Below are 16,602 nucleotides of genomic sequence, written 5' to 3'. Positions count from 1 at the left end.
GTGGAACCAGCTTAGAAGTCAAGGAGACAGAAATTCTCTCAGGAGAGGTATGGACAAATACAAAAGACTAAGTAAACTAATTTTATAACACCGATCTCCCAGAGATCACCATCACACAGTGTCAATTTTGGACCAATAAAAAGTCCTTACCCTCAAAATGTTGAAAAAATCCAAAAACAAACGTGAGAAAGTACTTTATCCATGTTAAGCACGTGACTAAGAATCGCGCCAATTTAGGAAATGTTAAGCACGTGTTACATACCAAACGAGTGTCCACATCAAACTTGTGGCGCATGTGCATTATCTCGACCATAAAAAGGTCAATAGGTTCTTCAGGTTTACGAATGCAGAGTACCTATTACATTAAGCCACAAAAAGTTGCACGTGAACGAGATAGCAGGTACAAAAATATATTTCTTAGCTTCTATAGAATTAGTGAATATCAATCAACTAACATATCAGAAATAAGTACTTGTGACATTCATTAGAAGTGTGAGGAAAAACTGTTTATTATACAACATTTCAAGCACTCACAGCATTTGCAACAATGTCAGTCAGTTGATCTGCCAACGCCTCATACAACTGCACCAGACAAGAAGAGAAAATTAAAAAATAAATAATAAAAATAAATAAAAAATTTCAATAAAAACCAAAGAGAGAGAGGAAAGGAGCTTGAAAATAAAGGGGGAGGGGAAACCTTTGTCCTCAATGTTGTTCTTGCTACCATCTGCAGTATCTCTTTATCTGGCTCTTCCCCCATTACCACCGAAGTCTTAAATTTTTCAAGAAATTGTATTGTTGCTCGTTTAGCAATTTCAAAACCATCTACCAAAACACGTGGGTGCATCCCTGCAAGAATATAGAATCTCACTTCAAAATTTACTAAACTCAGATAAATATAGAACTGAAATCATTTTAACCATTTTTTTTTATTTTTGGGTAAATAGCGGTTTACATTAAACAATCGGTCAAAACACAAGGACAATAAAATTTGAAAGCTCTGTAGCATGGACACTTCAATTAGGGTAGCGTGTCCATGTCGGACACGTGTTAATACCGACACTCCCCGAACACTCTACTATAAACATTTTTCATTATTTATTAAAGATATTATATATTTTTAAATCCAAGTTATTAGTAAACAACAAATTGGTACTCATATTTAAAAGGTTTCAACAAAAAAATTAATAACAAGTATAAAACTAAATTTATACCATATAAATAAAGATTCGTAAAGAATTTAATCAACGTGTCGACGATGTGTCGTGTCAGTACTTTTTTGAAAAATCACGTGTCGGTGTATCCGACAAGTATCGTGTCGGACACACGCGTCCGTGTCTGTGTCCATGTATCATAGTTTGAAAGCAAAAAATCACTAGAAGGTATAGGGTCAACATTTTTGGTTTGCAATGATCCAAATGTCGTAAATGAAAAAAGCATTAGCAGCATCATATACAAAAATAATAATAATAATAAATAAACTAGAAATCACATGTCCATGAAAATGATCTGGTAAATAGTAAATGCGTAGAGGATAGGAATCTGATTCAAATTACGGAGTCAATTTTCATACACAAAAATAGGTATTCAAATTACGAAGTCAATTCTCATACACAATAGCTGCATGTCAAGCCTGTAAGCTACACTTACATGCCATCAGTAATAGGGCTACTTTTTCATCCAGCAAGTATGTAATGTAATAACTGAAATTTTCTTTTAAAATCTGTAAGAATGTGGATATAAAACAACAGAAGAATGCACGATGGAGCAATTATACTGAAACTATTGAAGAATCTAAGATTGACTTACCTTCATCTATGTAGCGCTCTGATTGTTTCATGAGTTCCCCAATAAAGAGGACAGTGGAAGTAGTACCATCTCCACTTGCATCATCTTGAGCAACAGCCGTCCTTGCAATCATTATAGCCGTTGGATTTTGAATTTGCTATCAGCGATTAGTGAGAACGCGATCAATAATCAAGAAGCCACATTTATAATCTAATATGTTGGTAAGCACTCATTTTCTCTTAAATTTAAATCGATACTCAATTCAAACCCATTAAATTAGAAATGAGAAATTGATCAAACAATTATCTGTGTCTCCTTCCAGATAATTTTACTAGGATCCTAAACACCTTTATGCTCTATCGAGGTTACGCATTGGGTTGTATTATAGAAATTGTGTCCATGTCATTATCCTCACAGAGTCAATTTCAGTATCTTCAGTGCTAGTCCATGTCTATTCTAGTCGTGCTCTGCCTTGACATAACCCTGGACAAAAAATAATGCAACTCTTTCTCATGGATGTTCCATTCCAATGAAAGATTTTAACTGAAGAAAAACACTCAAACGCCAATATCATTTGACATTCGAAGAAAATAAGCATCAATAAAAGATTTTCATCAAACTGTGCGAGTTTATGCCAGTATTACCATATAAACATGGTCTAAAATTTTCCTTTTTCACCCAAAATATCTTGTGAGCTTTCATATTACTTCATTGAACATCATATTCAAGCCCACAAAAAAAAAGTTACAATGTTTTAAGCAGCACAAAAGGAGATGCCAGCAAATTCAATATGTTGCTCAACCATCCAAACAACAAAACTAAAAATTGCAATATTCTAATACCGCAACAGTAACACTTGAGACCAAAAAATCTATGGATACGAATATTAAAAAAAAAAAAAAAATACTAACCATCTCTTTCAAAAGCGTGTTGCCATCCTTGGTGAGTTTAATGTCACCAGCTCCACCAACAAGCCTACCATCGATAAATAATGTAATTAATTTAGAATTCTAATTAGTTATATCAGTAATAAATCGAATTTTAAAAAAATAAATAAAATGAGACATTTACATTTTAATAGTGCCCTTAGGTCCGAGGTTGGTTTTGAGGACATCATGCAAACCCTTGGCGGCATTGATGTTCATGTGAAGTGCTGCCGACTTGTTCAGCACCTCCGCATTCGGATTCAGCACCCTCAACGACATCGTATCGCAACTTTCCGGATCTTCGCAATTACAAAACACGATCAGATTCTGTACTTACACGCAAACTAAACAACACCTTATGAAAGTGCGAATATAGACAGAGAAAGAGTACAGCGAAATGAAAGAATAGATCGAGATTTCAATAGGGTTTGGAAGAGTGTGTTCGTGTATGCACTGTCTTCAGTTTGAGAGTAGAATGGGTTTTAGGGCTTTCTGAAACGGAAGGGTTTGGCCTCACATCCTTTGTCACGTTGAAGTGAAAGGGTGGTTTAGCCCTTCTTTGGTACCTTTTTTTTTTTTTTTCAAAATGAATTTCTCTCACTTCTTTTTAATCACATTTTTTATTAAATTAATATTACACATAAATTAAAAAAAAAATCTTTATTTTTCAACCACCTACTTCCCATCAAGTTACTATTCTAAAATACATTTTTATCTAAAAATGACAATCAAACACCCCCTTAGAAGTAGTTTGCAACATTTATGGTCTGTTTGGGAGAGATTTTGAGAATTGATTTTTTGATCGTTAGAAGAAAATTGAAATCCATCTGTAAGAGAAGAAGTCAAAAAATACGGCTGAAATAGTGAAATAACAATCAAAAAAATATTTTTTTTAGATAAAAAATCCCTCCCAAACAGACTGTATAATTATTTATAATGATTAAATTTCTTTTCAAATCACACCTATTAATAAATTCATAAGTAATATTTCCTTATTCAATGCTCATTTTTATTTATAGTCATAGGTGAACGTGCGTTGAGCATAATTCTAAAATGTTTCATAAGTGTCATAAAAATAATATTTTGTTGTAAATGGAAAGTCCATTAAAATTTATTGGTGAATGACATTTGTACCCCTGTAACCCTATAAATTATTACCATTGTATCCCTGATTCTTACCTATAAATATAGAGTTTTGGTTTTCAATAATACAAACAAAAAGTTTATTGAGTTTTCTCTATTTATTTTGAGTTTTCTCTATTCTCTTTTCCTCTCATTTTATAACACATTATCAGCACGAAACTTTTAGAAAGTAGTAATTTTTTTCATAATCATCTATCACGTATATCAAAATTAATTTGATAATACGTAAATTTTACATATATATATGTTAAATCTGCAATATGTGATCTCATCTTTCTCGATTATTATGTTTTCTTTGTACCTCTCTTTGAGTTAATTAATGTTTTTTTCTTTTACATCAATCCACGTGCATTTTTATGGAAATATATTTATGTTAAATCAATTGATATGCATTAATTCATGTTCTTATACCCTCCTTATATTTAGATTAGCCATTTACGTTCTACACATGCTTATAATTTTTTTTTTTTGTTTGTCATCAATTTTTTTGTATTTTACTCAACTCGCGTTATTAATTCAAAATAATATTTTACATGTATTTGTATATTAATTAATGGTGAGCAATTTGATGTATTATCATTTTTTTTATGTTTAGTTATGAAACATTACGTTAAATTTATTTTTAATTGTTGTTGCTCCTGAAGTAGCACAATATTATAATTAATATTTCAGAAAAATATTAATCATAAATATATTCGTTGTTGCTCCAGAAGTAGCACAACATTATAAGAATATTATTTGCTCTTGAAGAGCATAAATTATAACTCTCAATATTCCAAAAAAATATTGACATATTGCACTTGAAGAAATAATAGCAAAATATAATGTCCTCCAGAAGTAGCATATGTTTCGAAAAACATATTATTTCAAATTAGTGTTTATCCCTAGAGGAAAACACGTAACTTAAAGTCATGTTGATATTGACTATTTGATTAACATGTGATGATTAATCATATTTTTCGAAACTAATTGTATTTTTTTGTTAACAAATGGCAAACATTACGAAACTTGAGTTTGCTGCACTTAACATATCTGGTAAAAATTATCTGTCATGGATATTGGATGTTGATATCCATCTCGTCTCAAAGGGTTTGAGAGAGACAATAAAAGAAGGAAACAATGAATCCCTGCAGGATCGTGCAAAAGCACTCATTTTTCTCCGTCACCATCTTCACGATGGATTAAAAATTAAATATCTTATTGAGAAAGATCCACAAGTTTTTTAGAAAAAGTTAACTGAAAGATTTGATCATCAGAGGATTATAGTCCTCCCCAAAACCCGTTATGAGTGGATGCACCTTCGTTTGCAAGACTTTAAACGATTAGTGAGTACAATTCTGAATTGTTCAGAATATGTTCAAAGTTGACTTTGTGTGGAGAAAAAATCACCGATGAAGATATGCTGTAAAAAACTTTATCCACCTTTCATGCCTCGAATGTGCTCATGCAGCAGCAATATCGTGAGCGTGGGTTCAAAAAGTACTTAAAATTTATATCTTGCCTACTAGTTGAACAAAATAATGAATTGTTGATGAAAAATCATGGATTACGTCCAACTGGTTCTGTACCATTGCCTGAAGCAAATGGTACTACATTGTCTGAAACAAATACAATATCAAGACAAGGACGTGGACGCGGACGTGGACGTGGACACGGATTTGGACGTGGACACGGACACAGACGTGTACGTGGAACAAATCATTGAAGAAATAATTAACAAAGTTATCAACAACAAGGCAATAAATTCATAAGGCACAAAGCAAACGAGAGTGACAAATCTAAAAAGGAGTATAAAGAAAGTTGCTTCAAATGTGGAATGAAAGGGCATTGGGCACGTACGTGTCGTACCTCAAAACATCTTGTGGATCTCTACCAGAGATCAATCAAGGGAAAAGAAAATTTGGAGACTAATTTTGCTGATTATGATGGTCCAATTGATGTGACTCATTTGGATGTCTCCGATTTCTTTACTGATCCAAATGAAAATATTGACCATTTGGTTGGGGATGCTATGATAGAAGATATAGATTAATTTACTAGTATTTCTTTCGTTTTAAAAATTCAGTCTGAAATATGTTTTTATTTCATTATATTAAGTAATGTTTACTTTTTTAAATCTAAATTCAAGTTTTTTTTTAAATTTTGTTTATTTTGTTATATTTATAGATTCATGATGGATAATCAAAACAACTGCTTAATTGATAGTGCAACTACACATACTATTCTTCAAGACAAAAAATAGTTTTTGGACTTAATATTAGCTGAAAATAATGTTAACACGATATCGGGTGCGTCGAATATCATTGAAGGCTCCGGAAGAGCTTGTATTATTTTACCAAATAATACAAAATTATATATTGACGATGCACTTTATTCTAGCAAATTCAGAAGAAATTTACTTAGTTTTAAAGATATTCGCTGCAATGAATATCATATTGAAACGATGCAAGAAAAAAATGTTAAATATCTTTGCATCACTTCTTTTGTATCTGGCAAGAAGCAGATAAAAGAAAAATTTCATGCACTCCCGTCTAGCATGTATTTTACATTTATAAAAATGGTCGAATCAAATAATGTTACGAACCAGAAGTTCGTTGATTCAAAAAGTTTTATACTTTGGCATGATCGATTTGGACATCCAGGAGTCATAATGATACATTGAATAATAAACAACTCACATGGACATCCTTTAAAGAACCAAAAGATTCTTTTATTTAATGATTATCCCTGTGTAACTTGTTCACAAGGCAAGTTAGTTATTAGACCTTCAACTACAAAGGTCAATATTGAATATCCAACTTTCTTGAAAAGAATACATGGAGATATATGTGGGTCAATGCACCCACCATGTGGACAATTTCGTTACTTTATGGTATTAATTGATTCTTCTACAATATGGTCACATGTTTGCCTACTTTCAACTAGGAATGTAGTATTTGCTAGACTACTTGCTCAAACCATAAAATTACGAGCACAATTACCCAATTACTCAATCAAGACCATTCGTCTTGACAATGCTGGTGAATTTAGATTACAAGCATTTGATGATTATTGTATGTCAATTGGGATTGAAATTAAACATTCAGTTGCACATGTTCATACACAAAATTGTTTAGCGGAATCGTTTATTAAACGTCTACAACTTATTGTTAGATCATTACTTATGAAAACAAAACTCCCAACTTCTGTTTGGGGTTATGCCATATTACATGCTGCATCATTAGTTCGTATAAGATCAACTACCTATCATCAATATTTACCTTTGCAACTTGCATTTGGTCGTGAACCTGATATTTCTCACCTATGGGTTTTTGGTTGTACTGTCCAAATTCCTATTTCACCCCCACAACATACTAAAATGGGTCCCCAACGAAGACTTGGGATTTATGTGAGTTTTGATTCACCATCTATTATTAGATATCTTGAACCTTTAATGGGTGAGTTATTTACAGCACGTTTTGCAGATTGCAATTTTGATGAAATGACTTTCCCAACTTTAGGAGGAGAAAAACTACATCCTGAAAAACAAAATAGAATTTGTTGTAATGAGACAACTCTATCTCACTTTGATCCCCGCAACAATCAATGTGAACAAGAGGTTGAAAAAATAATTCATTTGCAAAAAGTTGCAATTCAATTACCTTATGTATTTGTTGACACGAGAATAGTGACAAAGTCATATATTTCAGCAGAAAATATTCCAGCAAAAATTAATGTCCCTGCAGGACAATCTGTTGTGGCAAATGAATCTCAAATACACCAGAAGCGTGGTCGATCAGTTGGTTCAAAAGACTCTGTACCTCGAAAAATAAGAGTACAGGAGAAAAACCAACCAAAAACTTCAGAAGAAATCACATTAGAAAAGATTGATCAATCAAATATTGAATGTACGATTCCTGAAGAACCAGAGGTGTCCGAAAATAATGAGATCTCAATAAATTATATGATATCTCATAAATTATGGGAACGGAATAATATTGTTATAGACAATATTTTCGCCTTTAACATGGCTCTTGACATTATGCAAAATGAGGATCCTGAACCACAATATGTTAATGACTGTCGAAATAGAAATAATTGGCCAAAATGGAAAGAAGCCATACAGGCAGAATTGAATTCTTTGGAGAAACAAAAAGTGTTTGGACTAGTAGTTCGAACACCTGAAAATGTAATCCCTATTGGATACAAATGGGTTTTTGTACGAAAGAGAAATGAGAATAATGAAATTACAAGATACAAAGCCCGACTAGTGGCTCAAGGTTTCTCCCAAAGACCGGGAATTGATTATGAGGAAACATATTCTCCCGTAATTAGGGCTGGGCAAATCTCCCGAACCGAACTCGACGGTTCTTGTCAAATTAAATACCCGAACGGGTATCTTAATTGAAAACCGACGGGTACGGTTCGGTTCTCGGTTCTAAACCAAGAACCGAAGAACCGAATCTTTCTAATTTTTTTTATATTGAGTAAATCAAATTATTTTAATTTTAATTTTTTCTATACAAATTAACGATTTCTAAATTCAAATTTTTGGTCCAATAATTTGTTTCATTTCTAATTTTTTAATTTTTGACCCAATTACCCATTTTATTGTTTCATTTCTTAGCCAAACAAGATCAAATCCATTAAATAACCCCAAACACCTACACTAAAGTGTATAACGTTGTCTCGACTCTTGCACTCACTCTCGCAACCTCGCTAATATCCCAAAACCTATATAATCATCGGCCGACACTGTGATCTCCGATTGAAGCTGTGACCTCCGCCGATCGAAACTTTGATCGTAGCGATCATTTGAATAAGGTAATTTATTAGTCGATGACATTTCAAAATCATTGAATGTATCATCAGTTGTATTTATATAATGTTGTTATAAATGTTAAAAAAATTAATTATAGTACAGAATCGAACGAAACGGAACCGAACTGAACTGAACCGAACGGAACCGAACCCGAACCCGAACCCGAACGGTTCCATTTACTAGATACCCAAAAAGATTGGTTCGGTTCGATTCGATTCTCTTTAGAACCAAACCGAACCGGCCCGCGCCCACCCCTACCCATAATTGATACCATCACTTTTAGGTTCTTAATTAGTTCAACCGTGTCACAAGGGCTCGATGTGCGCCTTTTGGATGTAGTAACTGCCTACCTATATGGTTCACTTGACAGTGACATATATATGAAAGTCCCTAAAAGATTTAAGGTGCCAGGAATAAATGATACATGTCCGAGAACTATGTTTTCAATTAAATTACAAAAATCATTATATGGATTGAAACAATCCGGACGCATGTGGTATAATCGCCTTAGTGAATATTTGTTGAAAGAGGGTTATAAAAATGACGATATCTGCCTATGTGTCTCATAAAGAAAACAAATATTGGATTTACAATTGTAGCAGTTTATGTTGATGATTTAAATTTAATTGGAACTCCTGAAGAGCTCAACAAAATTGCAGATTATTTGAGAAATGAATTTGAGATGAAAGATTTGGGGAAAACCAAATTTTGTCTTGGATTACAAATTGAACATTTTTCAAAGGAATTATTTGTTCATCAATCTACTTATATAGAAAAAGTCTTGAAACGCTTTTATATGGATAATGAACATCCATTGCCATCACCTATGGTTGTTTGATCGCTTGATGTGAAAAAAGATCCATTTCATCCACTTGAAGATGGAGAAAAAATTCTTGGTCCTGAAGTAACATACCTTAGTGCAATTGGAGCATTAACTTATCTTGCAAATTGCACTCGACCTGACATAGCTTTTTCTGTAAATCTCATTGCAAGATATAACTCTACACCAACTCAAAGGCATTAGAATGGTGTTAAGCATATTTTTCGTTACCTCAAAGGTATTATTGATATGGGACTGTTTTATTCTCAAAAGTTAGGATCTGCTTTAGTGGGATATGCAGATGCAGGTTATCTATCCGATCCACATAAAGCTAAATCACAAATAGGATATGTGTTTACACGTGGAGGAACAGCTATATCATGGAGATATGTGAAGCAATCCTTGACAGCAACATTCTCAAATCATTCTGAGATTATTGCAATCCATGAAGCAGGGCGAGAATGTGTATGGTTGAGGAATATGACACATCATATCCAATCATCATGTGGATTGATTTCAACAAAAAATAGTCCAACAATTTTGTTTGAAGATAGTGCAGCTTGTATCGCACAACTCAAGAGATGCTATATCAAAGGCAACGGGACGAAATATAGTTCTCCAAAATTCTTTCATACACATGAATTTCAGAAGAATGGTGACATTGATATTCAACAAATTCGCTCAAGTGACAATGTGGCTGATCTATTCAAAAAGCGCTGCCAACATCTACATTCAAGAAATTAGTTCATGAGATTGGAATGCGTCGACTCAAAGATTTTCAGTGATCAACATCAGGAGAAGTAGCTGTACTCTTTTTCCTTCGCTTAGGTTTTGTCCCATTGGGTTTTCCTAGCAAGGTTTTAATGAAGCAGCATTTAATTTTAATATTCCAAAATAACTATACTCTTTTTCCTTCGTTTAATTTTTTTTCCATTGGATTTTTATCAAACAAGGTTTTAACGAGACAGATATTTTGTAATATGTCATTCAAGGAGGAGTGTTGTAAATGGAAAGTCCATTAAAATTTATTGGTGAATGACATTTGTACCCCTATAACCCTATAAATTATTACCATTGTATTCCCGATTCTTACCTATAAATATAGGGTTTTGATTTTCAATAAAAAAGTTTATTGAGTTTTCTCTATTCTCTTTTCCTCTCATTTTATAACATATTTGACGATATATTAATATAAAAAAATATTTTAAATTGTACCTATTAATAAATTCATAAGTAATATTTCCTTATTCAATACTCATTTTTATTTCTATTCTAGTCATAGGTGAACGTGCGTTGCAAGTAATTCTAAAATGTTTTACAAGTGTCGTAAAAGTAATATTTGATGATGCATTAATAGTTAAAATTGTTATGTGAAATGAACTTTTTATACAAGTCAATTATTTATTTATGTGCATGTATAATAATTAACATTTATTTATATATACCCTAATATAATTCAATCAATTAATACTTTAAGTTCACTTACACTTTATATATTTTGGGGCTATATAATTAATCTAGAAGTACTACAATTCAACTATTCATGTATGAGCACGTATAGTAACTAACATTTATTTATAGATATATTAATTATCACATCATGTCTTCAAATTCATGTACACTTTATATGTTTTGTGGGCTATTCAATTATTCTAGAAGTAAATAATTATTCATCAATTACTATAGGAGTAGATAAATTATTCAAGTTCCTGTACACTTATTAATTTTTGATATTATTCATTTAATCTATTATATAACACCCTTTTGTCTAAATGTATATAAATTATTATTTTCTATATCTATTAATTCAAATTAATTAAATTACATGTTGGTTCATCTACACCCTTTGTCTAAATGTATACAGTATAAATTAATTTTTTTCTATATTCATTTAAATTTCACATTGGTTCACGTACACACACTTTATCTAAATGTATATAATTATTCTTTTTCTATATTCATTGATTCAAATTATTTAAATTCCATGTACATGAATGAATTTGATCGTTATCATACCATTCAATTTTTTATTTACATGCATGTATAATAATTAACAATCAATTAAAGACATATTGATATCATTGAAATAATTGATTTGTAGTAGGGTTAAAATCGTCTAAAAAATGATTATCCCTTGATGTGATATTCAATCTACACACCCTTTATCTAAATGTTTACAGATTATTCTTTTCTATATTCATTGATTCAAATTAATCAAATTCCATGTTCATGAATGAGTTAGATCGTTATCATACAATTCAATTATTTATTTACATTCATGTATAATAATTAACATTCAATTAAATACATATTGAAAAACGAAATGAATATAACATTGAAATAATTGAATTGTTCAAATTAATTAAATTCCATATCGGTTCATGTATGCATACTTTGTCTAAAATGTATATAAATTATTCCTTTTCTATATTCATTGATTCAAATTAATTAAATTCCCTGTTCATGAATGAATTTGATCATTATCATACAATTTAATTTTATATTTACATGCAGGTATAATAATTAACATTCAATTAAATACATATTAAAAACGAAAAGAATGTATCATTGAAATAATTGAGTTTTAGTAGAGTTAGAATCGTTCAGAAAATTATTCTCTCTTGATGTGATATTTAATATATTATAGATAAAATAAAATCGTTTATAATTTTTCTTTGATGAAGGCTTAAGATGTATTCGATCTAAACTTTCAAATACATTTATAAATTTATAAAAAATCAGGTATGTTCAATCAACATCATTTAACACTTTATAAAGTATTGCATATTCAATATAGACTTTTAAAATTTGTGAATATATAATCAATACTTTTCAAAGATATTAAAAAGTCATGAAGTGCTACAAAATGTTAATGACTTTTATAAAAAATAAAAATTCGCATACTAACTGTTAGGCTGAAAGTACAAATACAAATTCTCATAAAAAGTATCTCATTAATCTCATTTATTTAAAAAAGTCTCTAAATATTTTTAAAACTCCAAATTGAATACACCCTCCTTAGATTTTAATATAACATTACAAGGATCAAAGATGCTATTTCGCCAAAGTCCACAAGTATCATAAGGCATATACAAATAGGATTGACCACATAGTTCTTAGCTCATTAAAATATAGATGTTCTCAATAACATGTAAATTTCTAATGATTCGTTAATTAGAGGGATTTTATTAAATTTTAGTCGATTTTGAGCCTATATAAAGATTAACATATTCTTTATGAATTCTAACACATTTTTAGCCTATATAAAGAATAACATATTCATTATGAATTCTAACATATCATATTTTAATGGATTTCCAGCTACAGTAATGAAGTCAAATAAAAAATTAAAGAAATATAAATTAAATAAAGTAAGAAATAAATATTAAAATATTTCATTTTAAGTTTGTTTGGATACATTTTGGAGAAAATCCCATGATTATGATCATCGGCTTAGTTACCCTCACTCTAAAATAAATAACCATATTCATAATTGAAAAACTAAGTTCCAAAACTAAAATGCTCTGATACCACTTCTAATCATGAATTTTAAAAGTAACGTTGTTTTTATAACCTAAATGCCGAATCTTAGAACTTCAAGATTTTCACAAACTTAGATAAATAAGAGTACATATATTGTTCCACTTATTGACTCTTTTCAAAGAATATACATACATTGTTCCACTTATTGACTCTTTATAATTCTTTGATAAGAGTCCTTTACGATCAATTGAGTACACAATTCAATAATTATCAAACCATTACTAAACCATTTTAATAAATAAATAATATAAGATAAATGTGTTTTGGGCCATATTAAATTCTTACACAAGTGTGATTGTGATTATCATAACTAGCATATTTGTTTGCCCTATTTGATAGGAATTAAAATCAAAATTTTAGTAGTTGAAAGTTGTGAATTTTATAAAATTTGTGGTTAAGTTTTTTTTATTTACTTTGACTTAAATTAAAATTACTTTCTACCGGGAATAATTATCTTATTCTATTAATATGTGAAATTAAAGTTCCGTTTTTCGAGTTGCAGCACGCTGTCTTTCTTGTTACCATTTGTAGTTATGCGTGAAATATAATTTTATGTTGTCTTCCCTATTACAACAATTTGTAGCATCCACATGTTGACTGATTATAAGCATAAACAAGTGCCAAACAAGGAATTGGATAATTTCAGCTTAAACTATTAAAGTAACAGACGAAAGCCTCACAATTTGCATTCATATATGCAAATAGGGTTTCGCTATCGTGACGGGCCGTGACAGGCCCTTGTGACAGCTGCCAATTTGGCACCCCCTCCGGCCCCACTAACGCCCCCTCCAGTAGGAGGGTACCAAATAGGCACCCTGTTACTGTCACAGCCCGTGTTAGAGTATCAAAACCCAAGCAAAATATGACACATTTCCTTTCCTAGAATGCATCTCTGGTACTGCTCTTAGGCATGTTTTGCAGAACTGAATCTTGAGTTCTATAATTTTATTGACCAGCCATAAAAGAACATGGTCTACGGCTCTGTTAGTGTTTCTATGGAAGTGAAAGCACAATATGATGGGGCAAATAAATATTTAAACAATTCTACCGTTCATCAAAGCCGATATGAACAATGTCCCCAAAAAAAAAAAGGGAAAAGAAAAGTCATTGCACGTTAAGAGAAGTAAACAAGAAGCGACTAGTAATTGAATATGACAAGAACCCAGTATACTCAACCAGCTTCACTCATCAAACTCGTGCATATGATCTAATAAATAGTTTGCTGCGAGTTCCTCATTCTTGTTGCAAGCAAAAAATACTTCCAATACCAAAGCTCGTTCAAAACCCATTGCTTCAAGCTGCATATCAAATTTCCAGCTGGTTACAAACAGAACATGATGCGACTACGATAATTTATTTGGCATAGAAGGATAAAACGTGATTGGAAAATGATTTTCAATAAGAATCAGAAAAAAAAAAAAAGGAAAATAGAATGCTCCATCTACTGATTTGACTCTGTTGATACTTGTGGCAAAGATCACATGGCCATATCAGTTCTAGCTCTATGATGGTTTTGATGGATCTCAAGGATTCAACCAAAAAGACAAATTATCATTTCTTTTTAACAAGGATCCGAAATGAAAATACTTGGAAGGCCCAAGTCATCAACCCATGCAGTATTTTCTGTGCAGATCTTCTCATTGAATTAATAGCTTAATCAAGAATCTCAGGAGCTGGTAACATGGGGGATACACAGTTACTCTCACGTCAGAGATTAGTGTGCCAAATAACTAAAAGTTAACAAGTTTAACTGCAAATAAGCAGGCTTCAAGTCAGAGATTAGTGGACCAAATGTCATTTAAGAAGCCTTGTTGAAGATTAAGGGTTTTAACATTGGCAACATATGAGAACGTGTTTTGAGCTATTCACTTACCATCCTATTGAAGAAAAGGCCTTCAGAATGATGGTAGTAGAGTTGCTAGGGTAGCTTGCTGGCAAAAGGCATGTATGGTATTTGTTTAATGAGAATGGAAAGGCAATTATTGCTACCTTTTCAGCGATAACGAGCACTTTTATCATGCACGACCAGTGCAATGTGTCTAGAAATGTCCATTAACTCATGAGCAGTACTGTGTGTACAGAAACTGTACACACAGAACCACTATAGAAGAGAGACAGCACTAGGGTGGGTGGGTGATTTTTTGCCATTTTTTATCACAACATGGGCCCACACAACACTCTCTATTTGGTGCATTTCTGTGAAGCACTCTTCTGTACAAATGGAATTGCTGTTAACTCATCACTAAATGCAACAGTATTATGCTATATTAACTAACTTTGTATTATGCTATATTAACTAACTTTTACGTATGAATACCACATTCTAAAAAATCCTATTTATAGTCATTACAAACATTTGTGACAAAAGCACTATGGCAATCGCAAGACTCCTATTGTCATTCACTAATTATAAATTACCATTCCCAATTTGGATAGAACTATCATGATAAGCTTCCTAGAAATCTGAATTGACAATCTAAAATTGCATGCTTACAAGGTGTGTATTGTTCAGATCTAAAGAGAATATTTGCCAAAATTGCGGTCCAACAACTATGCCTATGTTTGGCTCATGTTTATAAACTGTTTATAAACGCTCAAACCACTTTTTATCCACACATATCGAGGGACCAAATGTAGTACTATGCACTTATCGATCACCTATTTCTATCTATTTATAATTTATGTGATATGAGCTGTTAAAAATGCATTATCTCAAAGATAAGGATCAAGGTACTAGGAACTTCAAATTTATTCTATCAGCATAAACAACAGTAAAAGCGTTACCTGGTAGGAATGGTTGATGAAAAAGATTATCTAATGATCTGAAATTTTACGTATTCATCATAGATAAAAGTTAAACTAGATAGGATAGTGCGTTACCTGGTAGGAATGGTTGATGAAAAAGATTATCTAATGGTCTGAAATTTTACATATTCATCATAGCTAAAAGTTAAACTAGATAGGATAGTGAAGAACTTACACGGTCAATTGCCTCCCCCTCTTCAGGTGTGACTGACACAGTCTGTGGCGTTGCTTCAGCAAGCTGCCCTAATATGTTCCTAAATCATTATTGAAATTAAGTCACCGGTCAAAAGAAGACACAAAAAAATAAAAATAAATAAATAAATAAAATAAATGATGGAACACAGATCTAGAAGAACATGAACAAATGAACAAAAAGGCATATAACCAAATTAAAGTTGCAGTGTGAACCAAGAGAGGTAAAACTATAGGCAGAACTTCTCACCCCTCCCCTTCAACTGGTTCATTTATTAGGCGCAGGAAGTCAGCCTGATGCTCTTGAATCAACTGCACTAATTGTGGATTTTGCTTCCCCAGCTCTTGAAGCATAGGCTGCAGGTCCCAAGAATGATATCATTACAAGGAAAAAAGAGCATTGCACCTATGAATTGGAACACTGTATTGGATCTGCAAAATCAATACCTGCAAGATTTGGGGATTTGCTTGCACCATGGCTCGCAGCGCTTGAAACTGGATAGAGATGGAGGAGAAAGGATGAACAAAATAATATAGCATATTTTTTTGTTAACAGAATGTTGTGTTTCATATGAAAAGCATCT

General features: G+C 31.8%; 2 protein-coding genes across 2 annotated transcripts in view; both read right to left on the bottom strand.

Moving 5' to 3' along the window:
• The window catches only part of LOC111382787 (T-complex protein 1 subunit zeta 1-like), a 5,199-nt gene extending 1,942 nt beyond the window's left edge, over positions 1-3,257 (bottom strand). Inside the window, exons 1-6 of the mRNA XM_023006824.1 lie at positions 2,860-3,257; positions 2,700-2,763; positions 1,810-1,945; positions 698-849; positions 535-582; positions 263-355 (exon numbers count right to left, since the gene is read on the bottom strand). Of these exons, the coding sequence (XP_022862592.1) occupies positions 263-355; positions 535-582; positions 698-849; positions 1,810-1,945; positions 2,700-2,763; positions 2,860-2,993 (627 nt within the window). The 5' untranslated portion in view covers positions 2,994-3,257. The remainder of the gene's footprint in view (positions 1-262; positions 356-534; positions 583-697; positions 850-1,809; positions 1,946-2,699; positions 2,764-2,859) is intronic.
• A 10,772-nt stretch (positions 3,258-14,029) lies between these two features.
• LOC111382791 (ubiquitin receptor RAD23c-like) overlaps positions 14,030-16,602 on the bottom strand; it is a 6,384-nt gene continuing 3,811 nt past the window's right edge. The window contains exons 3-5 of the mRNA XM_023006827.1: positions 16,269-16,375; positions 16,002-16,080; positions 14,030-14,319 (exon numbers count right to left, since the gene is read on the bottom strand). Of these exons, the coding sequence (XP_022862595.1) occupies positions 14,203-14,319; positions 16,002-16,080; positions 16,269-16,375 (303 nt within the window). The 3' untranslated portion in view covers positions 14,030-14,202. The remainder of the gene's footprint in view (positions 14,320-16,001; positions 16,081-16,268; positions 16,376-16,602) is intronic.

The sequence above is a fragment of the Olea europaea genome, unplaced genomic scaffold (genome assembly GCF_002742605.1).
Source record: "Olea europaea var. sylvestris unplaced genomic scaffold, O_europaea_v1 scaffold256, whole genome shotgun sequence".
NCBI classification, from domain to species: domain Eukaryota; kingdom Viridiplantae; phylum Streptophyta; class Magnoliopsida; order Lamiales; family Oleaceae; genus Olea; species Olea europaea.
This window is presented reverse-complemented; position numbering and strand designations above follow the sequence as displayed.